At 37.9% G+C, this 26,982-nt stretch overlaps 2 protein-coding genes across 3 annotated transcripts in view; one reads left to right on the top strand and one right to left on the bottom strand.

Moving 5' to 3' along the window:
- The window catches only part of rai14 (retinoic acid induced 14), a 59,916-nt gene extending 32,964 nt beyond the window's left edge, over positions 1-26,952 (bottom strand). The window contains exons 1-2 of one of the 2 annotated variants that reach the window (XM_084383937.1): positions 26,865-26,952; positions 4,339-4,420 (exon numbers count right to left, since the gene is read on the bottom strand). In XM_084383937.1, coding sequence (XP_084240063.1) covers positions 4,339-4,374 — 36 coding nt within the window. In that variant the 5' untranslated portion in view covers positions 4,375-4,420; positions 26,865-26,952. Of the gene's footprint in view, positions 1-4,338; positions 4,421-6,206; positions 6,472-26,864 lie in introns of those variants that run through there. The other variant, XM_084383936.1, reaches the window with a different exon arrangement.
- On the top strand, positions 9,620-22,014 carry scarb2c (scavenger receptor class B, member 2c). The gene is made up of 12 exons (XM_084383938.1): positions 9,620-9,826; positions 10,986-11,143; positions 12,751-12,895; positions 13,548-13,739; positions 13,894-13,985; positions 14,718-14,837; positions 15,536-15,714; positions 15,810-15,928; positions 18,171-18,244; positions 18,657-18,708; positions 20,022-20,174; positions 20,597-22,014. The coding sequence occupies exons 1-12, from the start codon at positions 9,704-9,706 to the stop codon at positions 20,633-20,635; spliced, it is 1,446 nt and encodes a 481-aa protein (XP_084240064.1). The 5' UTR covers positions 9,620-9,703; the 3' UTR covers positions 20,636-22,014.
- Positions 26,953-26,982: the final 30 nt, after the last annotated feature.

Raw genomic sequence — 26,982 nt, 5'->3', positions numbered from 1 at the left:
AGGAGGAGGTGGTTGTTAAGCTACATTTGTGTAGCACTGCTGTAAGTGCTAGTTTTGTTTTAATGCATATACATGACAAAGATTGCACTCTGCAGTGCACTACCTCAATCATCCCTTACAGTACAAAACGCACCAGTATTACACAGTACAATGGTGAATTGGTGCGAGTGTGGTGTGTGCCTTTTTCTTTTTGTGGGAGTTTGTGTGTGCGTGTAGTCTCAGAGGATCAGACTGATAATCTTCACACAGCCTGACCTTCACATCTTTCCTATCAGTTCTGTAGCTGGCACAATCTGGTACAGTAGCCTAATAAAAAATTCTGAACCTCACAACAGAAAGTATATTTTCGGGAAAGGTTTAACGTTTTATCCTGGAGGAAATTGATGTGAAACGTGTCGAATACATCGATATATTATCAACACCGTTCTCTACAACACAATATACTGCTACAATTCTTGTCAACTTTCATGGCAGAGAAATAGAAAGCATCCTGACTTCACAAACCGTAATGGTTCGTGCACAGCCCAGGACAGTAAGGCTCTGCAGCAGGCACCTAAAATTGCCCAGAACATTATTAATACCTAGGGCTGGGCGATATGGCCAAAACTGTTATCACGATATGTTTTTTTTATATTGATCGATGTCAATAATTATCACGATATTCAGTATATTTAACAATAATAATGTTGAATTGACAGTTTTCAGAGTATTTTCCTTAGGACAGAACCCAAAACAAACCAGAAGGTTAATTATGGTTTATAAAATACAATGTCTCAAACATTTTAGAGGTAGTATACTGAACTGAACATTGATTAAAGAAAAGAAAATAAAAAGGTAAATGTTGAGGATGATTATGCTACTGTATTCTTTGACTATTGCATATTCTTGAGCTTGCAGGTAGTTGTTCAGCTCAGCTTTAATGCCTCCTGTTCTGTAAGACCTGATGTGGTTCGGACGTGCGACCAGACCACAGATCAGCGGTGACATCTCTGAGCTGCTCCTCCAACTTTATCATCGTTATCGTGGAAAATTTTATCATGAAAATTATCGAGATCGTTTTATCGCCCCCAGCCCTATTAGTACCCATCTACCAAGCATCAGCGATATCGGTGAAGTGAGATGTCTACAGAGAGAGCAAAGGATACTAAAAGACAACACCCACCCCAGCCACAGTCTGTTCACCCTGCTGCTGTGTGGCATAATACAGAAGTATCTGCTGTCGTACCACCGGACTGCAGAACAGCTCCTGTCTTCTGACTGTGAGACTCTTCATTTCTTCCTGCGCACTCCACTTATAAAATAGGCATTAGATCAAGTATTTAAATAGAATAAAGCCATTGTTAATGTTATTAGCAACACCTGTCTTTTTCCTGCTATGACAGGTCAAAATGTTTGTTGGAAAGATTTAATGATAAATTGTCAAATGAACAATGGCCTGAAATCCAGCAAGAGTACAATGTGGGCAAGTGCCTGAATGTTGTTGTTTTCTCATTCTTGCACAGCTGTTACTGCATAATTGGTCTCGTTGATAAAGTCTATTGTATGTGTTTAAATTGTCTAATTTGAGTAGAGAAACACAAATTAGAATATTTGACGAATATACAATCAAGGTTTTATTTTCAGGCTATATCATCCAGCTCAACATTTAGCCCTTACACTGCCTGTTTCATATTACAGTAATAATAATACATCTTATTCTCTCTTCCAGTAACATTTCTACCTTATTTAGGCCTCATGTTGAAGAGCTGTTTGAGTAAAGGTTTGGCTGCCTGATGCATTCAGTTCACTGGGCTGTAGGAGGATCTTCAAAGTAAAACATTCAGCAATGGTTTGACACTAAAACACCATTACACATTATCTGGTGATGTCTTGACTTCATAGAGAAGCTATTTACTGAGAGATTAAGTTTCTGTTATTTTGTTTGAAAAAAATGAAGGGGGGAAACATTCCTGGGTAATCTGTCACTGACACACACAGCCTAAAATAGCACCAAGGAGATATTTTCTTTCTATTACGGTTGTTCAGTGTTTCTATAAAAAGCAGTGGAATGACTATTGCCTCAGAGGATAAACACGCTGGCCTGTGAAACACTTTTCTTCTGCATATCTTAATCATGACCATTAATTTTAATCACCATGTGTGTAGTGCACTACAATGATGGCACCGTTTACTCAGGATCCCTCTGCATGAAAAATGAATGAGTACTTCACTGAATGTTATTTGTTTTCAAGGGTATATCTATGAATCTTTTTATAAATTAAAAAAATGTTTTGTTGCACTATATTTCAAAAAATTGCCCGAAAATAAAATGTAATATCTAATTTCAGAATATAGATGGTTAGATATGCTTTTCCATAATACAGCAGAGCCGAAATACACTGTTTTCTGATTATCGCACATAATCAATACACACAGTGTGACATACACACATTGAGGGTGAATATTGACCTGGATGATGGAAAGGGCTTTGCATGAAAAATAACATATAAAGAAATAAAAATGCTTTTGCAGTCAGATCACTTATGTAATTCTTTACAGCAAAACATTAATGCCTCATTTCTGGCATTTTATGGTATCGTGTGTGCACTTTGAATGCAAAAGAATTGGTAACATCATCAAAACTCCTGACAACAGTTTTAGATGTTTGACTGTGACTATAAGACATAAGAGTTCAGTCCTTTCTCCTTCTAAAAAGCATCATAAAAATGCACAAATATGAAAACGGGGGGTTATTACATTTAAAGACAAACCGAAACATTTATTATCAGACATCCAAGCAATCAAAGTGCAACAGTGTATGTGGGTGTGAGGTCTGCAAAGGCATGCATGACTGCAAATGGCTTCAGTCGTGTTCCTAAGCAACATTCACATCCACTGCTCTTCCCTTTCTTCTCTCATGCCGCCTACGACTGGCTATTTCAGCGTGGACAGGCATTTCACTCCGAAAGCATCCGCCTCAAATGGTTTTACAACTCTTACTGTAACAGCAAAGGTTTTGACTGGAAAACACCCAGTAAAGGTGAGACAGCCACTGTACATTTCAGGCACCAAGGAGGGACTATTGTGACCTTGCAGCCTGAAGCTGGACTGAACATTTTCTAGGACAATGGACGCTATTGTACTCCCCACATAGCTGACTGAATTTGCAATAATTTACAAATATTAGGCCACTGGTTCATGTCAAATTGAAGGATGACATGAAAGATTAAATCAAACATCAACAACAGGAATACAATTGGTTGTCTTTTCCATTTTCAGATATATTTGTCTCTGTATTCCTTATAAACAGTTATAACTATATAACTGATGTTCAAGATGTTCCAAAAGAAGATCTCTGGTAATTTGATTCTGCTCTCTCTATACATCCACACACACTATTTATGTCTTGCAGTGTATTGTGGCTATAATTGAGTAAAAGCAGGGATGTACTCCACCTAATTCTTCCTCTGCGGGACAGTCTCTCTCGCTCTGAACAGAGCATGCCATTTATTTAACCAGCGCACACGCTTAATCTCATGGAAACTGTCTACATAAACCAAGTGTCTCATTTAGTTGGCATTCTTCTCTCCATTGGCCAACTTCTCTACTTCTGACACTCCCTCCATCCTCTTAAAACTTATCCCATTCATTCAGCAACCCTCCAGACTTTTCCTGTCTGGCATTTGGCTCTATGTCATTACGGTCACCGTGACAACAGATGAGTCAGCCGCTGTGGAGACGCCTCACTTCCTGTGAGTGTAGAGTATCATAGAGCGAATGAATGACTGAACCGACATGTAAAATTTCCTCCCTAAAGACTGATTCATAGTCAGCAGGGTCAAATCCTCCTCTGGAGATATTTGTGGTCTTTGTAGGATTACAACAATTCACATCACACTGTACAGTCACCTCACTAAGTGACTTAACATGTCTGTATAAAAGCGTGTCATACCGCTAATACCATATCATCATGGTTTCTCAAGTTCTTGACCCTGTTTTATGTCCCATATCATGATGGCACGCTCAATTAGAGCTGAGAAGCTGTCCTGTCAAGTTGAGTATGGCAAACTCTTTCTGTTCACAAGAGCATGGATGGAGGAAGCTCTAACTGGATTACACCAACATTATGATTTAGTTCTATTTATTTTATCTCTCAAAACTATTTATTTTTTCTTGAAAAGCAAAATATCAACAAGCTGTGGGGTGCTGCTGACCCCAAAGTTGAGAAATTCTCCCATAAATCATCCGATACAGCCATGTTTACACAGACACTGACTCAGCCATGCCGACGTGCACACACATGATTGCATGTACACACACATGCTTTACGCAGTCATGAACATGTGTTACAGTACTTACATCAGTTTTTCTGAACTTGGCTTTAAGGCTCTTCATGTTCAGTCCGGTCCATGCAGTCACTCACTCAATCACTCAGTCAAGGCTGTGAAGAAAAGAAACACAGATGTTGAAGCTTGGCCTCAGTGATGTTTGCTTCCATTTCAGATGTGATTTGGTGTTTCTAAAAAGACTAAGCTACTTGACTAAGAGTGTTTTGTGATGCTGTATCCATACAAGTTACAGCAAATATGAGGTGTGATTTTGCAGTGCATTGGCAATAGTCAACTCTACAACATTAGTAAATCAACATATTCCTCATAAAAACTAAAATTTCATGCTTGTTAAAGCCTCATCAGCAGCACAACTTCTATTGCTAGAGTGCGTGACATAAGCATATGTGGAAAATGTTTTGATCACGCAACTCTACACTCAAGCTGTAACACATTTAACCATCCCTCACAAATAATGTGTAATTTTGGCAATGGATTTCATACCACATGCAATTCTAATTTAGACCTGTTGCTGGGAATGGTAACCAGCTTTTTGTTGTTTCCTATAAGGATGTTTTAAATCACCACAGAGGCCTTGGGGAAGTGTGGCGACTGTATTTTAGCGCCTGAACTGCCTCGAGCAATTTCCGACTTTTCATGCCTGAAATGTCAATGATTTCCCCCCACAAAAAAATATCCTCTGAGCACTCCAGTCCAAATAGTCTGCTTACTTTGTTCATTATTATCATTTCCAGGGTCCTCCGTGTATGCTTATATTTCAACCAAGAGCACCATGTAAGCAATTTGAGCCTCTTTGCAATTATTACTGGCAGTTATGTCGTGAAAGGATAATATTTACTTTTTATCTCTTTGCTCTACCACTATTGCTTCTTTGCACTATTTTTACCGTCTAGGACATACATAACAGTTGACTTGTACAGACTCTTGGTCATGGTGTTGACCACTGGTGTGATTTAAACACACTGTATATACACCTACTTTCTTCAAACATGTTACTGATCAGTCCTGTCCCCATTCTTTATTCTTTACCTTATTTTAGCTTTTGTTGTCCTTGTTTTTAGCTATTTCTGTGGAAGTACACCATAAGCGATGAAAAGCCAGAGTCAAATTCCTTTCATGTGTACGCATACTTGACAAATAAAGCCGATTTTGATTTCGATTTATATGTGTATGCATTCATAAAGGTACTGCGGACACAAAAGCATAAGTGAGAAAGACTTCTGAGTCTTTAAGTGGGCAGATACTGATGTGTGAAAGGAGGTGTACTGGAAGTGGGAGCATCAAGGACAGCCATGTCTGGGCTCTTCTGGCAACATTCAAGCCATTCAGATTAACCTATATTTGCCTAGCATATTCATGAGGCACATTTTCTGTGGACTCTTGATGAGCCAAGCATTAGCAAATGGGATCAAAACAACAAGTAAATGTACATATCTGTGGTTACAGAAGCTAATGTACAGATTAATCAAGTAAGCTAACTTTACTGAGTCCATTGTCAAACTTTCTATTAGGGCACACATGAAGTCAAGTGTTACAACAAACAGCTCGGAGCTGGGTTTATCAAGTAGTTACCTGTGTACATTTTCATACCGCTCCTCAAACAATGAAAGCCTCAGCTACAAACATGGGTAAAGCTGCGACTCGTTTAGCACAAAAAGCATCAAATGCGCGCCGTCTGTCATTGTACACCAAACACTTGAACGGCACATCAGATCTGGAGCTGCTCACGAGCAATGTGCCGTTGAGACTCACAAACAGTTTAGTTTAGTTATGAGGCTTTTGTAAAAAAAAAAAAAAAATGTTAAAAAAAAAAATGACCAGCCATCATTTCGTGACCAACAACTGCTAACATGATATGAAATGACTGGACACACTTACCCGGCTCTGTGCTGGGAGTCGCAGGAGGAAAAGAAACTGACACACAACGGCTTTTTGTGCCAAAAACAGATTAGCTACCGAACCGGTGAGAAAACAACGAGCCGTTGTTGAGCTAAGTCGAGCAGGAGGATGCATAAAGGAGGGGAAAACAGTGTGTCCCTGCGAGCTACTCACTGGCCCGGCTCGGCCCGCATACATTAAAAGTTGTTCACGGACTCCTGCCTGCCCCTCTCTCCCTCTCTCTCTCTCTCTCTCTCTCCCTCTCTCTCTCTCCCTCTCCCTCTCTCTGCTGCCCGGTTTAGGAAAGTGACGTCACTCCTCTCCCAGCGCTCTCGTGACCGCGGCGAGCGAGCCCTCTTGTGTTCTCCATTGTGCCCCATTCATGTTCTGCTTAAAGGGCTGTTTCTCTCAAAAAACACACACTAACACAGCTATAATATAACAAATTAGAAGATATTAAAACTCTTTTAATCGCATAACTTTCTCACCACAGTGTAAAATGTTTTGTATGTTTGCTCAGACCCCTGAACTCAATGAATGCCCCCCCCCCAACCCCCTTGAAAATGGCTTGCTTTGAACAAACTTCCATGCAGACGGAGCTCCAATGTAACAATGACATGTTTCAAACCATTTAATGTGTTTTTGATTAAAACTAATAAATCAGTCAATATATGTAAAAGGTATATTCCAACATATAAGTAGCCTATTGCACCCACATAAAGTTGGGGGATTACCAAGAAGTGGTGGAATTTAACTAAGTACATTTACTTAAGTACAAATTTGAGGTACTTGTACTTTACTTACTTACTTTAGTATTTTGTTTCCCCACCACTTTCTACTTTTTGAGGTTTGGACTATTGGTTGGACAGAGCAAGCACTGTGAAGGTGTCACTTTGGACTCCAGGTTGCCTAAATTTAACAGTATTTTTTAACAATTCTCACAATTTTTACAAACCAGTTGATTAACAGAGAAAAAAAATCAGCAGATTCATCCAAAATCAAAATAATAATTACTTGGAGTCCTGCACAAAATAGTTCAAAATGAACTCCAACCCAACCAACTACAACCCCAAAATGCTGCTTTTACATTAATACATAATATCTGATTTAATATATAACTGTAGGAGCCATTGACTGAAGAACTTTCAGTTCTAATACCTGTAGTAGCTGCATTTTCTTGATTATTTTACATACTTTTAGTCAAGTAACATTTTCAATGAAGGACTAGTGTAATATTAGTACTTCTATTTCAGTAAAGAATCTGAATTCTTCCTCCAAAACTCCTGGCAAAAGACAAATTTTGATAATGGTCAAAATAATACAATAGGGGCCATTATGTTTTGACTTTTCTTACGGATGCCCCCTGGATCATACATTATAATGCATCTCAGACTTGACAAAGCTCCTCCAGATCCACAGAAGACTCTATTTAGCTGTGTTTTCAGGCTGTGGTAATGCTCTGCTCTTCATGTGTAAAATCAGCATGTATTCTCAAGATTGAGGGACTGCCAGTCAGACAAGTCATGTCAATGATCTGGGCTTGTGTCGCAACAGCACTGCAGTGAAATTTATTAATGCAGGTAAGAACATGTCTGAGCAGTGAGACTGTAATGTTGATGCTATCTGTTGAGATAATGCAACTGAGGCTACCTCATTGTCTGTGTATCTGTCGTGACCAAATAGAGTCATTCAAAGCAAATGTTTGGTGTTTTTAACTTACCGCCAATGTTTGTTGAACAAGTCAACCACTTGTTTTTACTCGTTTCAGTAAAGAATCATTAAATCCACGGTAGTTTGTTCAGATTCTCCTGGCAAATATTTCCTAAACAAGTACGAACATTACCATTGAAATTATGCAATATCTGTGTTTGTGTCTGTGTTGAAAAGGAAATGAGAGAGAACAAGAGAAAGCATGACACAAATGCCTGCTCATAGGTTAGTCTGCTAAGCCAAGGTGTGTCAACTTTTGTATGAAATTTTGACTCAGCAAGTGCAATGAGTCCGCTTTATGGACCAGCAAATGATGTAGGTAGTGACATGAAGTCTCAGTAAATGTCAAGACAGTGACACCTAGTGGACAAGCTATTCACTTAAATTGTTGCTCTGTAGTATAAAAAAAGGCCATTTAATAGTAAAGGCAACAAAATGTGTTTTCTAAGAGAAGCTGAATTCTATCTCAACACAAATGTCTCATATAAACCATAAATACATTGACTATTTGTGTAAATATGTGAGAAAATATTGAACTTGTGTACACACCTGGTTATGTTGTAAACATTCACTGAATGCATTCACACACGCACCTATTACAATGTAGGTGACTGAATAAAATATGTCATTCCAGGTGGTTTCTATGTTATTAAAGGACTGATGGTTCTGTCCCCACCCTTCAGGTAAGAATGCCTGCAACACTGGAATGACCTGAATGATGGGTAACATTAGTAAAAATTAGTTGCTTGGCCAAGAAATTACACAAGGAAACTGATTTCATTGCCCACGGGTATTTGGGCACTGAAAATGATTGCATTTATTGTAGGTACGGAAAGGTTGGACAAAACTAGGGAGGGAAGGTAAGGGCATATTTGTGTGTAAAATAAAGTAGACTGAGGCATTAGTGGATTTATCTTTTAGAGGGAAATATGAGCTGTGGGCCCCAATTGGCACCCATTTATGGTAATTTTTTAAATGAATAAAATATTCTGTCTAAGGGGGGACTTTGTGGGCCACTTTGTTGGTTGGGTAATCCAGCCTTGAACTTACACCACAATGCACAGCAGAAGAATATTTTTGTTATCATGTTTTAAGGACACTAAAACAATGGTGCAATAAAACCTCCTGGTTTTGTTTACACTCAGATAACCCAAGTTGGACCCGAGTTTCTACATGGTTATGCTGACATTGAAACTGTTTGTTTGTATTAAATTGCCACGTATGAAAACTCAAATTTATGATTTACAATTTAAGATTATTATAATATGCTATAAACATTATAGTTTTGCTTTATATAAAATATTGTAATATTAATATCAATGGCTTATGGCCTACTTTTGAAACAAAATGGGCCACAAAAACTGAGGTTTCACAGACGATGACGTAACTGTCATGTGATTCAAATCAAAGAGTGTTCGTGTGCAAAATATATATGTCCCCTGGAGTCGGGCTTCAACAACCAAATAACGTGGAAAAACACAATTTTATCCGCCTTTAACTGGATTTCTGGAGCACTATCACTTTTCGCTTTGTAAACAACAACAGTTTGAATTAATTTGGCTGTTCTAATTAAGGCTCAGTAGAGCATTCGTCACAGTTGAATGCTTCAGGAAGCCGTCGACCGTCGAAGAAGGCGGAAGTGGTAGAAGGGATAGGTTTCGTTCTTGATGTGTCTTTGCTCCACTGAGCACTTGGAGCACTTTGCTGCCATCAAAACAAACAGCCCACATTCAGAAGCTAATGTCATCTCAGGCTACCACTGTCCGATATCAGCCTGCTGCTTCACCATGCTACTGAAATCATGCTGCATTTACACCATCGGAGTTTTTTCTATACTCATTTTGATTTCGGGTATTGTTTTGGTGTTGTCGGACGTGTTTCCACACATTGTTCAGGCGGTGGTTAAGAAGGTAAGCATATTATTTAGGCTAACGTTTTATAACTGGCGTCAAGCTAACTTTAGACATTTTGTTGACAGCTGACGTTAGCTAGCTTGACTTGACAAAAAAACAGAGACAGTCTGCCGTGTAACGATTCAACCACTGAGTTTTATTATTAAAATGTCGACAACTTTAGGTCTGTAGCTAACTTACATGTTTTGCCACTGAGTCACATTTAGGAATGTCTGCTCATTTGAAACGACTCCCATAGTTATACATGATGTGTTAGCTGCCTATAGACACTCTGTAATGCCAAACAACAGTGTTGGTGCTATTGTGGGCTGAAGTATGGTTGCTCAGTCGCAGTGCATAAAGAAAATAACAAAAACAAGCAGGCACAATAGACCATTGGAGGGATACACCCAAATGACACACATGAATGTGAGAATATGCACAGTTCAGTTTCCTACTGTTTTTTCAGTTGAGCATGTTTTAACTGTCTGAGGATGTAACATGTTAGTGTAAATATTTTCAAGGAGCACTGTGTAGTTTGGAGAAGTAATTAAAATTCAAGAATTCTAATATTTACAATATTCATGAGGTAATACTACAAACCCAGAAATGTTTTTCATGTATTTTTCCATAACTGAATAAACAAGCTGTTCTCAGAGGAAAATAAGGTCCCCAGAACACTGTTTGAAGCTAGAAAGGTGGCAGGGTCCGCCAAATATAAACAAAGTAAACCAGTATGAAACTGTGTTGTCCTTTTAAGGTCAGTTTGTTTTTTCAGTTTGTTCAGTCATGAAAATGATGATCATTTCTTAATTTGGTTTAAAAAACAGTCAGTGAAGATAAAAAAATTTTCCCCGAAACTACACAGTGCACCTTTTGTTTTGTATGTTAGTAGCATTGGCATGATGAACTATGATACACTCTGTTTTTTGTTTTTTCGAATCACTGAATAGCTTTCAGTTATTTTAGTCTACTTCTGCTTTGTGATTTGTTAATCTCTCCCCATCGGCCTACTTTAATGTGTAATAAAAGACAAATATGGAGATTTGCTCATGTGCATGAGGTTTACAGAGAGGCGGTTTAGTTGTCATATGATGTGAGGACAGCTTAGTCAGCAGCAGACTATTCTTCTTAAACTGTGCAGGAGTATTAACCCATTGCCTTTTGTCCCCCATAGGAAGTAGTTCTGAAAAATGGAACTATGGCGTTTGAGGCCTGGGAGAATCCACCAGCCCCCATCTACATGCAGTTTTACTTCTTTAATCTGACCAATCCCATGGAGGTGCTGGATGGGGACAGGCCTGCAGTAGTGGAGATTGGACCCTATACATACAGGTGAGAGAAAAATTGGAGAACTACTACACTTTTACTTCTACTTTGTCTACCTACATATAATACAGATGTGCATATCTCACAATAAAAACCAGTCACACAGAAAAAGTAGTTGCATTCATGATGCCTCCCTCTAGATTATACACACATGAATGACCATTGTCCATACACATTTACATCTCATGAAATGTAATCAAGGTCTGTTGTCCATCAAGGTAGAAAAGGTGCCAAAAAGCTGATGATTAGATTAACTGAAACACAAAGAGGAAAGAAATGATGGACCCAAAGATACTCAGGGCACAACATTCACAAGCAATATACTATACAGTATAACACAAAATGTTTTGATTGATAAAGAATAAACCTTTTAGTCCACATGTATCAATTATCTATAAAGATTTTTTGAATAATTCATTTTAAATGATATTGTACATTTGAAAGAATAATGTTCATTCCCTGTAAAGAGATTACAGCAACAAAGTTTACCACAAAAAGTTTAGATTCACAAATGGACTTCGTCCAGGCTTCACTCAGATGCTTTGTTGATGCATTTTGCCGCCCTTTTTAGTACCACAAAGTAGCTACTGTAAATAAAGGACAAAATCTAAGAACAGAATCTATTTTATTTTTAAAAACAACCTTAAAACCACGTGTTTCTGCCATTACTAAACGATTATCTTTTTAGAAGTGACAGTGACAGCTTGCAGAGATACAATAGTGCAGTCCTGTTTCTGGCTAGCTTCAGGCAGCTTGTTTGCTTCATTTACTGTCAGCACTGACAGACACAACAGCTTTGTACAGCTGCCAGTTTGTCTTATGAGAAAAAAGAATTGCATCACTGAGATGTAAAAATCAGTTTACTGCAACAAAGAGCAGCTCTTTGGCATAATGGTAGCACAACAGTTTCATTTTCAAACCACAACTTGAAATACTTCCTTTGTTATATCATTTACATACTTTTAGTTCTGTTATTCTGTAACCTCAGCTTTGGTATATATCTTACCATAAACCTCAGATGTATTTTTTTTTCTTGTAGTGAACTTCGTAACAGTCATACTGAAAGCGAGACAGAATGCTCTGCTCTGAATCTCTGATCAGTTAAACTCAGTTCCCAATTTACACTTTCACATTTTTATATTTTAAGTTACACGACTATGATATGAAGCTAAAACAGTCTGAGATTCACCTTTTTTTGGGAAGTGTTTTATTTTTATGGATTGTCAGTGAGTGCAGCGCAGCAGCTGTCCCCATTGCTCAACAACTGCAAAGATCAGTCATGTGAAATTGAGTCAGGAACGGAAATACGTTTAAAGGAAACCTCTTCCTTCTGCTACTTCTAAGCCAAATATAGACATTTCAATACAGAACTTCATTTGACAACAGCCTTTCTTGGCTGTCAGAGGTACTTGTACATTTACATGATGGGAAAAATATTATTTTCCTACTTTAACGTGTTGTATTATTGTAAGTATTTTTCATTAATATTGCACATGGGCCTTTGAGAGTCTAGAAAAAAAAAGGTTTCTTGAACACACTTTTTTTTTTGCAACAAGGATCTATCAACAGTTAACATCCTTCAACCATAACCCAGTTGTTTTTGTTCTGCACAGAGAGTACCGGCCTATGGAGCAAGTGAATTTCCAGGACAATGGTACTAAAGTATCAGCTGTCAACACTAAGACCTACATATTCCAGCCTAACATGTCCCGAGGTCCAGAGAGTGACCTCATCAGGACAGTCAACATCCCTGCTATGGTGAGCCACAGAAATCTCTAATACATAATTACAGTAATATTATTTTCATGAAAAAAAAAAATATATATATTCCATTGAGCAGCAAACATGGACGTTGCGTTATATTAATATTTCTTAGTATTTAAAAACATTTTTAGGGACGATATCAAAGTTCAATAGATTTATATGTCTGCTGTGTAGCTACAAGAGGTAACTTTATTTCACCTTATGGAGTAACAATACACTTAATAGCTATTTGTTACACAATATGCAGTAAATGACTGACTCTTGGCCCAGATTTTTTGCCTCCCAAAAAAGGTTATGAGATGGTTCGGGCAGAGAAAGAGTAAAAGAATTATCCAAAAAATGCATGTTATTATTTTTAAAGTTGAAGTTAATCATACGTACAATGCATGTTTTCTCATTTTTCCTAGTGTCTACCAATAATTATTGATTTATTATTAACTTTAACTTAAATGTAATTAATCTTATCTTGCTGTTCTTATCTAATATTGTCATTTTATAAATAATCTTAATATTTTCTTAATATAATCTTAGTTCGATGTAATTTCCGTCTGCTGTTACAAAAATATGTCAGTAAATTATGTATTGCAGCAATGAGATTGATCATATGCCTTGCTGTAATGTGTGATTCATTTCTTCCCTCTGATAGACGGTGATGGAGAGATTCAAGGACAACGTCTTTGCAGCCAATCTGATCTCCGCCTACATGTCGGGCACAGATCAAGGCCTGTTTGTCACCCACACAGTGGGAGAGCTGCTGTGGGGATATGAAGACGGCCTGCTCAAAGCTCTCAAAATTGTACAACCTGACCTGGATGATGTCTTTGGACTCTTCTATAAGGTCTCATTTAAAAATATGAATACATTATTGAATACTTTGTACAGACATGAGTGTGGTTATTCATAAAAAAGGTGGCAAAGATATCAGAGTAGTGTGCAGAAAAGTTATCTACGAGATGTTTAATGAAAATATTCCTTTTTTTTTCCTCTCGCAGAGCAACGCCTCCAATGACGGGGAATATGTGTTCCTCACTGGACAGGATAACTACAAAGACTTTGCTAGAGTGGATACGTGGAACAGTCAAAGGTAAGTGTCTCCTCACCTGCAGCAAAACACAACAATGACTAAATGAGAATTATCTCCAGCTCTGTAAATCTTATTAGTGAGGTCATCCAATTTGAATGGGCGAGAGTTGGATAATGCGTGATTGCATCAGTCGCAGACAGGAAAATGATCAAGGCCTGTTTCATCCTGCTGATAAGACACTGTACCCGTGGCTTTAATCACAGTTCTTCATGTCAAAATCCACATTGATATTAATTGATGAGATTTTCTTTCATCTTTGTCTCCTAGTCTTTTCAGAGTATCCTGTCAGTAAGCTATAACAATGATCCTCAATACTAGTCTTGCTAACGAGCTAACACAGCACTTTAAGAAGTAGTTTAATATTTTGGGAAATATACATATTTGCTTTCTTGTAGAGATTTGGATGAGAAGGTCGATACCACCCTCATATCTGTCTGGAATTTTGAAGCTGCAGCCAGGAGTCAGTTGGCTTAGCAAAATGCCAAACTATTCCTTTAACACACAAAGGACTGCTGTACAGCAAAAGCAGCTTAAGCCAAGCTTTTTATGACCTACAAACATTTTCAATCTTGTTCTGCTGCACTATGTAAAACATTTAAAAAAACCTACTTTTCGGTTTGTTGTCCTTCAAACAAACTGACAAGAGAACTTTTGGATTTGTAAATACATAAATGACAAACTGATAAAATACAGTAACATGAAAAATATTGTTTTTTGTCTGTATTGATGCAGCTCGCTGGATTGGTGGACGTCTGATGAGTGCAATATGATCAATGGAACCAATGGTGCTTTTTTCCATTCAGTCATCGCTAAGAATGAGACGCTCTACATGTTCTCCTCTGACCTGTGCAGGTGAGCAGACTGTTTCACAGACAGCTGAGGAGCATGCTGTTGGAAGAGTAGTAATGTCCACACTTGTAGTAGGGCTTCAACCAAATCAAGGTCAAAATAGTTACAATATGATTGTTTTTGTACCATATTGTGCCACCCTAGCAACAGTCCTGTGCATCATAAAGCATCTCCAGTTTGAGGTCGTTTGAAATTGATATCAGTTAGGGTTTTCTGCTTCCTCTTTTGCTGAGTCATTCTTCTTTTGGTCTTATCTTCAGTTGGCCAGTGAAAAGGCTTTCCCCTCAGTCATCCTAAGAATGTCTTCCTAAGCCTTTCCCTCAGCATTATTCATGTCTGGGTATTGGATTAGAGATACCATTTTAGGCTGGATGGTTGCACAGCCGGTCAGAGTCGGCCTCTTGAATGAGGTCACAGTTAGTTTACCCCTTCTCCTATTTACTGATGCTTAAAACAACTGATATCAGCTCTCTCCGACTGTCCATACATCAGAACTGAGAGCGCAGCATATGCAGGTCAACTAACTGCTGATTGAGGTTTATGAGGCAGTAACATGTCAAAGACTAGTTCAACCTTTTCATGTAAAACCTGTTTGTGCCGTGCAAGTTTTCTGTAAATCAGCTTACCACAGAGTTCCCTCTTTTGTTGCAGAATGTATTTGTGCCTGCAAAGGTTAACCAGCATCTGGCTCTGTTTCCAAGGTCTCTGTACGCTGTGTATGAGGAGGATGTGAACGTGAAGGGGATCCCTGGGTATCGCTTCAGTCCCCCGAGCGAGGTGTTTGCCAATATGACCGTGAACCCGGCCAACGCAGGCTTCTGTGTCCCTGCAGGAAACTGCTTGGGCTCTGGGGTGCTGAATGTCAGCGGATGTAAACAAGGTGGGAAGTGCATGAAGCAGCCGGTCAGCATGTTCCTCAGAAAGTGAACCGAGTCTTAGATCTTTTTATTTCAACTGAATCCTTTGTGTGTTTAGGAGCTCCCATCATAATGTCCTCACCACACTTCTACCAGGCAGATGAGAAATATGTTCAAGGTGTATTTGGGATGAGGCCGAAGAAGGAGCAGCACCAGACTACGATTGACATCAATCCGGTAGGAATTTCAATTTCAGTTCTTAAAGATCCCCTCCAGACATGTTTTACAACATATAAAATACTTATAATATAATTTGTGTATGTTTGTTCCTTTTAAAAAGTTAAATTAAGGTGTAGAGGTGCACAGGTTGCAATTTTCTTAACCGATTTCAATTTAAAAGTCTGACCTGACGATTTAGATTATGGCCAGTTCTGATTTTCTTTCAAAGAACTACAAGTGACAGCATACGCAAACATTTATATGTTTATAACAAAACGTGGACTATTATATTTCTTACATTTTCTCCAAAACTGCACCACAGGACTTTATCTCACTCTCACAAACAAGTCTCAGAATAAAGTGCCTTCTGGTGTCAAACTCTGCATATACATTATTCTGCACAGCGAAGGTCAAACATTCAAGTGAAGTAACAACTGGCAAAACATTTCTTATTTTACATGTAGAAACCTAAGTTCCAACATAGAAAGCTGATGAAAACCTGCAGTGACATTCATCTACCACTTGGTGGTGAACTACCTCAGCTTTGTGCCCTAAGCCAGTGGTTTATCCATGAGGTAGCGCTTCTATTTTTTTTAAAACAGTGGTTAAAGTTTACAGCAGAGGTACACGGAACGGAGCTGTCACCAAGATAAGCTCAAACAGCTCTTATCTTGTGAACCTGTTATAAATCCTTGATAACTGGAGGCAGACTGAAAAAAAAATGTGTATGTAGATGTAGATTTAGTGCAATTTTGGTGTTCATTTTTATGTTTTTGCATTGTTATGTGTCATTGATGGTGTTTTGCACCACCTGTTTGCACTTAACTACATTCGAAAACATTTTAACAAAGTACAGTTGGAAAAGTTGGAGCTAATAAATTACTGATAGGGATTAACCCTTTTTTCCCCCTTTTTTATGACACTAATTTGCTGCAAGGAAGCAGACGGAGTACAAAGACATAAACAGTTAAATAAGTATAAATAAGTTAGAGTCTGCTGGATGATAGCGTCTCAGTGTTTGAGATTGGTATCTTCCTTTGGCAGCCAGGCAGTGCTTGCTGTGCATGAAGAGGTTAACTGCTTTTTTTCTTGCTATGGTCTAGGACTGGACAGTATATTAATGTTAATAAAAATATTTGGACATTTTGTCTATTTTCCTAATCGAGCATGCAACAATGACACACACACACATTTGTTACTCAGTCATGTACACCTCATTAACACCAACATGTAAGTTGGCAGCATCATGAGCTGAGATTAGTCTTTGAAACCGGTAAACAAGCTACTGTTTATCTGTTTATCCTCCTTCACCATGCCACTACACAAGATTATAAAATTGATCAAAGTCCTGAGACTTCTGTCATAAATTCTAGGTGTCACCCTGTTTAACCTCATGGGTAAAGCGAACCACCCTCGCGGCGAGTGTGCAGATACATCTCTGTTGGAAAATTCATTAGAAGAAGAAGACAACATACTTTATTAAGCCCTTAACAGAAATTCTGTTTTTTCAGTTGTGTGTTAGCTTGCCAACATGTAGTATTGGTGCTGAAATATGCTATAATGAGGCATAAATGCCCATACATCAGGAGGGACAGGTGTGAATATAATTCTCCACACAATTCTCTTAAACCATGATTTTCCCAACAGATGGAGCCTAATTTTCCACTACAATCTGATCGTTTCTCCTTGGTTGGGATAGTTATATTCTTTTTGTGCATGTTTGCCCCACATGGGGGTAGCAATAGGTGACGCAAATGAGTTTCCTGGAGGGACAGAAACATGGCAAATGTATAGCATAAAAACACTGCTTTAAGAATTTGTACGAATCATCTCGAGTTATACATAAATTTGATGTAAATCCCACAGAAGTGGAAGAAGAAATATCCCTTCAAACAAAAAATATCATCTTATATAATGTTGCCATGATCATTTTCACCCAATAAGCGTTCCTCTTAGATGGTCTAGCTGGTAACTTGCCCATAAAAGTTTAAATTCTGTTCAAATAATTGTTGCTTCAATTAGACTTATGCCGAATTTACAGAACCTTTGTGCTCAATCAGTCGCTATCATGTTTCAGGAAGACTAGACGTTTCACAGCGGGTGGAACCACTTTGAGCATGTCTAAAAAGAAAAGTTAGATTTTGATTAAAAACTTTGAGGCAGGCAAACACAAATCTTAACTGATCATTGGGATGCTTCCAATCAAGCTGAAGGGATATTGTCCTTGTAACTGAGTCTAATGTTTAATTCTGTTTTGCAGCTAACAGGAATCATCCTGCAGGCAGCGAAGCGGCTCCAGGTCAACGTCTATATGGAGAAACTCCCCAGTTTCAGGTAATCGGCTCATTGCTTTCATCCGTCTCTGTCATAATCTCCATTGTCACCATATTAATGAAGCTGTGATAGCTGTATGACTACCAACGCCAAGGAAGTGTTGCCAGTAAGATAACTGTAAAGCAATTGTGCCACCATCATCATTATAACTGGACTTTTGGACAGTCGTGGCTCACTTGTTATGCATCAGCTCGACATCTGATGGAAAAAACAGCGATGTCAAGCTGAATCCAGACTGAACAGATGGACAACTAAATTTAAAATTTGTCCGAATGTTTCTAAATCTTTGTTCATTAACTTACAGGCGAATGTCCAGATCACAAATAAGACCAAATAAGGACAAATAAGGACAATAGAATGCATTATTATGATTGTAGGAGACACAATGTAATTAATTTTCTTTTTCTTTCAGTCAAACAGGAGACATGAGGACAGTCGTCTTACCTGTGGTTTATCTCAATGAGGTACAAAACCCCCCCCCCCCAAAAAAAAACCCACACAAACACACAGAGTTTTGTCATTTATTCATATACTGAACAGTGGTTGGTCAGATTTAGGCCACATTCAAAGGGCAACGAGTTTCACCGACCTTGATCACACTTGGTCCGTCCACTCACAGGTCACAGTTTGATTACGTGTCATGCATTACATCACAGACACCTTTAACATGATTTTGAAATGAGTCAACTCTTTTCTCAGTTTCACAATTTCAACATCAATCTACTCCCATTTTAATGTTTATATTTTTATTATAAATGTGTTGCAGATTGGCTCAGACGGTGGTTTGTTAATTAAGTGGACTACCTTTTATCATCTAGCCAGTGTACTTAGTTAAATTATTCATTTTTCAATACGCACCTTACTTGTTTTTGTCTTTTTAAAATTACAATCTTTGTTAAAATCATCTCGGATTTAATTGCTGTTCTGTTTTAGGGGTGGCAATAAGTCTTTTTTGTCACTGACAGATTTTTAAGGAGAGCCTTAACACTTTTATGAGAACACTTAAAGTATGCAGGCAAAGAGCGGCCATAATGATTTAAATTGATAAGAAACTGAATGCTCAATTGTGAATTTATCCACTACCTACTACTTAGCATGGACATTTTTGTACCACTGAATGTATGTATTGAAATACTTTACTTTAAAAACCATCTATATAAAGTTTTGTGGGTTGTATTACTAAGTTGACAGATTCAGACAGAAAATGTAGGTGTACGGGGTCATCTTAACTTCTTTTTCTTGGATCATGCGACTGACAGAATGTAACCTGATTGGACAGAGAGATAATGTGTCCTGAATCATCCTTGGCAGCCCGGATGTTCCAGTTTTTCATCGTCACCTTCACCTTTTTTTATTAACTTCACTAATCCAAACTGAGCAAACCTTTAAAGTTTGAAGAATCTAAGTTGTGAACCCTAAAATGAACTACTAAATATCAATCAAAAATTTTAACTCCTGTACTTTCAGACAGGTGTTTTTCAAAGTAAATCCTGTATTTCAGTGCTATAGATTCAGCGGAAGTTAGAATTTCAACATTTGGTGTTCAGGGGTTGTGAAATACCACGGGGGCGGGACTAGATAAGCATCTGCTTCTCCCGCTTTCCCTTTCGGCCATGTATACTACCTGATTTTAACTAAGATGATGTGTGATGATGACTGTCTAATAACATGCCGAAATAAATAAATAAATAAATAAATAAATACCAAATGAAATGGCAGAAGTATCTGTGTTATGCTGATCTCTGCCTCTAATCTCGCTCTCCTGCCATCTTCTCAGAGCGTCGTCATCGACGACGGGTCAGCAGCGAAGCTGCAGGCGATCGTTACCGAGCAGAATGTGGTGGTGAACATTCCATTCATGCTGATTGGTCTCGGCATCGTTCTGGGAGGAATCTTCATGTTCCTGATGTGTCGACAGAAAGTCCCTGAGGTGAGACAGTAATGTGTTTGTGTGGCCATTAGAGCTGCAGCTTATTATAATCTTTCATTAGCAGCAACAGGCAAACAGAAAATCTTCACATTTTGAGTACCTGCACTGCACGATATTTCCTATTTCTGCTTGACTAGCATTAATAGATTCATCAATTATCAAAAATGTTATGAATAATTGATTAAGATTCTGGCGATTGACAGTCTGTTTAGTAGAAGTTTGTTTTGATTTTCTGTTGATTTGTTTTTTAGATAATGTGATAGTGACAAGGTCTTGTTACCTGTTAACAAGGTCAATGTTGATGTTAAATGTGTATTATTGTAGATTAAACATTTATATACAAATGTCAACAACGGGTTTATTTTCTAAAGTTTTTCAGCACTTTCTTAAATAACATTTATGTTTCTGGTTTCATTTCTCAGAGCACTGCTGCTGAGCGACAGCCCCTGCTCTCATCATAGCACCAAACAGGATGTGAAAGGAGGAGCATTGCCATCTTTGCAGTATAACACAAAATTTCAATGGTTCAATACAGTACAGTTATTCCTATTAACCTCCCAGGTCACACTTTTCATCAATAACCAGAATTTCACCTTTTAATCTGTTTTTTTTTTTTTTTAAGTAATGGTTTTAAGGAAACTCAGTGAAGAGGGCATTATCCTCTCTTTGTGTCATTTGTTACAAGGTTGGGGTTAATTTCCGCCTTTCCAATCAGTAATGTAAATCTCCTACCAAATCCAATGTTATTTGTCTGGAGAGTTTGCTCTGAACTAATCAAACCTCCAGGAATTTAAGTGGAAAAAAGTGAAAACAAAAATGCCATTATTTGATGAAAGTATTTTTGTTTTGTGCATCGCTGCTGAGTGTGCGAGTGTGTGTTTATAAGATGAATGGCTACAGAACTGTAAAAGCAGTGAAGGAATTCTGTCAGCGTATGTTTTTAGAGGTGGGCCAATAATCACTTTTTAGCACGATCTGCTGAAGGTTTTGAGAAAAAGAAGAAAGTTTATACAAAGTTTTAGATTCTATATGTGATGACGATTTAAATCCTGGTGCCTAAAATGTTTTGCTCCAAGAAAAAGGCTCTCAAGTCGTTTTAATAACGGAGGAGTTGGATGTGTTTTTTTTAAACTTTTCTTGTAGTCTGTTGGGTTGGCTGGAGCTGGAGTGAACCTTTTCCCAAATAAGTATTGTTGTAACATTCAGTGGAAATCCAGTAAATCACATAGCATGCAAGTACAGTTGTAAATGTGGAATAACATCTAAATAGTATTACTTCAACAGCAGCAGTATAAAGGGAAGGTTTTTGCCTGATGTGGAGTCTTATGATGGTGTGAGGTATATTTTCTTTCCCCTCTTTTCCAATACTTTTCCATTAATGTGTGATTTTCTACTGACATTATCCTAAAATCCCTCTATGAATCAGCTGATTGTCTCTCTCGTTCACCACTAGGAATTGGTCATTATTGTCAATGGTCTGCACTATTAAACTGCGTGTATAAATTTATTGTGACTTTAATTTAATTTTTTTTTTTTTCCTGTTCTTAAAATGTCATTGATTTTCTGCCCAGCACTAAACAGAATGTCATTATAACATGTCATTTATTTGCAGTTTAAATAACCACTGTGTGACAACATCACTGACAGGTCATCTTGTGTCAATATTGCTGTTGTATTTGTTTTTTATATATATACACATGAAAAAAGAATAGTGTTCACACTACTACAAAGAAAAATCAATATGTAATCACTGTTTACATGTTCTCAATAGGTCATATATCTCACAATTTGCACGTTGTCTTGTCATTTACTACAACTCCAATAAACCTGCCTCACATTCTCTGAAAGTGTGTTCGTATTTCCTATTTCCTCCATCACACGTTGCAAAATGATTGATTAAAGTGCTGCATCATTGCATACATTGCTTTTTCCTTTTTGTATAGAGGTAACCTGTAGAGCAGGAATAGCATTACGATTATGGTCCCACCTTTAGAGAGGTCTGACTAATCCATCATTAGCTGATTGCTGAAAGTCTGTGTTGAAACTTTTCTAATGATGCCTGCAGTAAATGCACACACACCCTCACAGACACACCCCTGTTCATTTAAACAGATGAGTAAGTGAAGCAGTAGTAGTTGTACAGTGCACTGTAGCCTAGTATTTTGAAAGATTTACTTAAGCTACAAACCTGCTTTATACTGTATGTTAATGATTCATTTTTAACACTTTTTAAGGAAAGCTGTATTGGAGACTAATTTAGCTTTCCATTTCTGTAAGAACGTCAGACTCAAAATTGATGCAGGACAGCAGATAGTGTCTTTTTTTTATTCGATGGATTCTTATCGCCTTTTGCCTTATTGTCTTCTTGCCTACATTACCCATAATTTGTATGTTTGCACATTTATCATTTACACTTTTCAGTGTATTTTTTACTATGCCTTATAATTTCCAGGATACAATAATTTTAAATTAAGCATCCATGAATAATGTGAAAACATCAAACCCTATGAAATATGTGTATTGGACATTTTACATTAAGCAGTGTAAGCTACCGAGGTAGCATACAAAATGAGAGTAAGATGTGGTTGGGTGGATTTTTTCACTTGGGACATGGGTAGGCTCCCCCCGCTTCCAGTCTTTATGCTAAGCTAAGCTAACTGGCAGCTGGCTATTGCTACCTATTGAAAGTGGGGATATGAGAGAAGTTTTCTGTCTTCTCATCTAACTCTCGGTTAGAAAGCCAATAAGTTGATTTCTCATCATGTCTAACTATTCTTTTGAGAATGGATGCTTTTCTTCAGCAGTACATTTAAACTGATGTCCACAGCTGTGGACTTTTGTTTTGTTGGACAGTGAGAAGCTCCAGTTGAACATTTAATGGATGACTCAAGAGGAAATCTGCAGCAATATTTGCAACCCTAATTGTTGCTAATTTTGCCAAACTTTGTTCACTTTCATTTGCCAGGAATTCTCAGCTTTTCCTGGCATCCAGTCTAGCTGAGGACCTTCAGCTATTAAGGGTAAGACTATTCATACGGGCGGCTTAATGGTCAGCAGTATCTCAGATCTGAATCAGTGACTCCAAGGGGGAGGTAAACGGATGGATGGATACATTTCTTTTGCGGTTTCATTTAGATCCCGCCAACGTGGAATTGTCCTTAATTACCGGGTTAAAGTGTACTTTGGCTCCCTGCAGATAAACTATGACCTCAGTTGTCATTATAAAACTGATAAGTGCCACTCTGTAGAGAAGTTTACCTCATTGGCTGTGACTTGAGATCAGCTTCCCTGCCAAACCTAAGCCTCAGTCATTAACAGAGCAAATAGGAGGATAAATCTCTCAAATCTGTCAGAGTGTAACTCCTCCCCAACCCAGTTTAAGCCTTTAATACAAGCGGCATGGGAGAACATATCAGCCCTGACACAGAACAGCCTCTTTCTTGTGCCTGAAGTGCAAACACCATGAAGACTCTCCAGGAGAGAATCATCGTCGCCTCTGTTTTATTGTCTCTGATCTGTGCCATTCAGGTGAGTTAATAGCTCTGCAGTTGCTGTTTATGACCCGAGAGTTTGCTTAGTCTCATTGCTTTTGATTTTTGATGGAATTTGCCCTTCATGAGTTATTAAAGCATTTTATATTTGCCTTTACAGGTCAATTCACTGCCTTTACCTGACAACTGGAATGGCTTGCTGCAGCGGACCAAGCGGTCACTTCTGTGGCGGTGGAACAGCATGAAGCCTGTGGGCGCCAGCTGCAGGGATCACATGGAGTGCGGCACAAAATACTGCAGGTACGGCACCTTTAGGAAACTCAAACATTTCCAGCTGGCACTCACAGTCAGAAGACATTTAGGAATAAATGAATGCGCTTAATTTGTAACTTTTAATTTGAGCATTTCTTTTATTTTAACTTATTAATATCTGTATCTATTAAATATTTTATAATTAATGTGAAATCGCAAACATCACAAATGATATTAAATAGTTGTAATGTTCCATTTTGTTGTTTTCAAAGACTGTGTGCCATAATATCTTTGTACTGTGTGAGTGTAATGTGTCATGTTTTGTCCACGTGTATTGTGCATGGCATGTTCAGTCATAAATGAATGACCCTACAATAAAGCTTCTCCTTATCTTAACAGGAAAAATATCTGTTCCTTCTGGACCACCTGACGAGGACACACAAAAATAACTCCATCAGAGTGACAAACAAATCTTGGATGGACAACTATGGATCAAAGCTTCTCAAAATCAACCCTGTAATAAATCATTGCTCTGATAGGCTGCTGGCTCGAACTGAAGACCTTTATCAGTATCCGTGTTAATGTAATCTGATCTGGCACTGCACTGCAGCAAAAACAAAGCCATAAACCATACGAGTGGTCAGGTGGCTCCATCTACAGCAGAATTGATTTTTAGGATTCAATTTGTCTAAAACACTCGCAGGACAGCAGAACACACAAACACCGGGCTGTATAAATCTGTCTTTGATAAGAAAATATAAATACTCATGCAAAGTTTGTGAGGTGCTCTGAGTTTATTGGTTGGATTGGATGTTATTATTTCATATTTATTTGTACATATTGTAAACTATGTAAATATTCATACTTTTATAAAAAGAGGTTGTGTTGACCAAATTTTGTTTGTCGGCAAGTTCAGAAACAATTCAAATCGCCCAGAGAAGCAACTTTCCTTTTACTCTTTCAGTGCAATGGGAAAAGATTATAAAAACTTTGATGCTGTTTGTTAAAAAAAATGACTGGGATTTTTTTTTATTGAATTTATTTCTGTACTTTTTCAACTTAAGCCATGTGATACTATAAATCCTAACTCTTCACCGACCAAGGGACAGGCTTTGTCTCACTGTTTTTACATGTTTTGAACTATTACGTATTCTTTACTGCTGCGACAAAGTACAAGAGATTATCAAAATTCAAATAAATACACATAAATATTTCTCGTCTTTGTAAAAAATGACAGGAAAACCTCCATAGTTACTGTGTTAAAAGTCCTGAAATGCACAGGAGGGTTGGGAATGTGAGGATTTTGATTTTGCCATGTAAGTATGTCAAATTCTTGGTAGTGTGGAGAAACCAAATATTAAAGCTGCTCTCAACTTTTGTCTTGTGTTGATGATGAGAGCTGATCAAAGTAAAAATCAGAATCACAAATACTTCATTAATCACCGTAATCGAAACTGGGTTACAACACAGTGCTCCTTCGTGATTAGAAATGTCATGGCATTGAGAGATAATCAGAAAAAAGATAAGAAAAAATAGAAAAGAAAACAAATAGGTGAAAAGATTAACATGTGCATTAAACTATGGTATATAACCCTGATATATAGAAATAGAAATATGTAAAGATAATCTACACTGTAAATATAGTTTAGATTGTAATGAGTAAAATTGAAATAGGCAATAATTTACAGTAAAAACTGCGTGGTAAAAAAGATGTCTGACCTCTGATATCTGTCCACTGCAGGACTAATGTTTGTGGCTCAGTGCAGCAACATGTATTTTTAAAGGTTAATATTTAAACAAAGCATCCAGCTGAAAAACATCTGCAGTAGACCTCAATGAGCTCCCAGAAGGAGACAAACTGTCTCTTGGTTACTGAGGATGTCTTTGATACCTACAGAGCAGTGTTACCACCATGTGTGCTTTGACTTTAGACATAAAGTTTACCCACAGAATATGACAGGGGCAGCCAAGTGATACATATTGTACAACCACCCTTGAAAATGGATGCATCAGTAGCTGACTGCTCGTTTTTCACCACTGGAGGGCGAGCTGAGACAGGTTTAGTGAGCAGACCTGTGCAAGCGTCTGTGATTTGACCAACAAACTGCAGTCATGTATGCACACTAAAATGATACAAAAATACAAAAAATACAATAGCAACAGTATAAAAGTCTGTAACTGATCAGTTAATGGTTTCACAATTTGGACTTTTTATGCATCATGCCTCTATTTAGGCACTAAAACAGTCACTGATGAGTTCTACAAGCATGTGAACATCATTTGTTACTGATATGTGGATTTATTACTATCATTATTTGCCTATTTTCATTTTTAATGTCGATTCATCTACATTTACATATAATGATTAATCATTAAGTCTATAAAATGCCAAAAAGAAATGTGTAAAGTGCTCATCACAGTATCCCAGAGCCCAGAGTGACACCTTCAAATGTCTTCTCTCGTCCAACCAACAGTCCCAGACCCAAAGACTCTTCATTTACTGTCCTAAATGACAAAGACAAGCAGCTAATCCTTACATTTAAGAAGATGGGAGCAGAAAATGTTTCACAATTTTGCCTAAAAAATATGACAATAGCTGGAAGCTGATTTTCTTTTAATTGAATCTCCATTTGAAAAGTGAAAATTAAAATAACATTCATTTCATATCATAAAAGGATTTAAGTTAGGAAGGAGAACAATCTCTGATTAGTAATAAAATGGCCATGATGTTAATTCGGCATAATTAATTATAACTAAATATGTTTTTTCTTCAGCAGGCTGAATGTCAAAATATGTGATGAAGCGCCTCATATGTGTGACTCATCATAATAAAATGCCCAGTCATGGCTCCAGTCCTCGCACTGTGTAACTGGGACATAAGTTACAAGCCTACTCATGATGTTTATTTTTATCATTTTACAGGTTTTATAAATAAACCATTTCCTACCAGGTGTCTCGGATGCGCTGAGTGGCAGTCGCTTCTCCCTCCCCATTGGCTAAAGCCGGCGTGACGTCAGATCTCCGCCAGGCTGCTGAGCGGTGCTGAAGCGGCGGCGTGTGGACCC

The sequence above is a fragment of the Pagrus pagrus genome, assembly GCF_965226575.1.
Source record: "Pagrus pagrus genome assembly, chromosome: 19".
Lineage (NCBI taxonomy): Eukaryota > Metazoa > Chordata > Actinopteri > Spariformes > Sparidae > Pagrus > Pagrus pagrus.
Note: the sequence above shows the minus strand (reverse complement) of the source record. Positions and strands in the feature narration are given on the sequence as shown.

Bases quoted from the DNA above. Each gene is read 5' to 3' on its own strand.
- scarb2c (XM_084383938.1), top strand. From the start codon at position 9,704: ATGCTACTGAAATCATGCTGCATTTACACCATCGGAGTTTTTTCTATA. The intron at 13,740-13,893 runs GTCTCATTTAAA...TTCCTCTCGCAG, and splicing joins TCTTTGGACTCTTCTATAAG to AGCAACGCCTCCAATGACGG. The intron at 15,715-15,809 runs GTGGGAAGTGCA...TTGTGTGTTTAG, and splicing joins TGTCAGCGGATGTAAACAAG to GAGCTCCCATCATAATGTCC.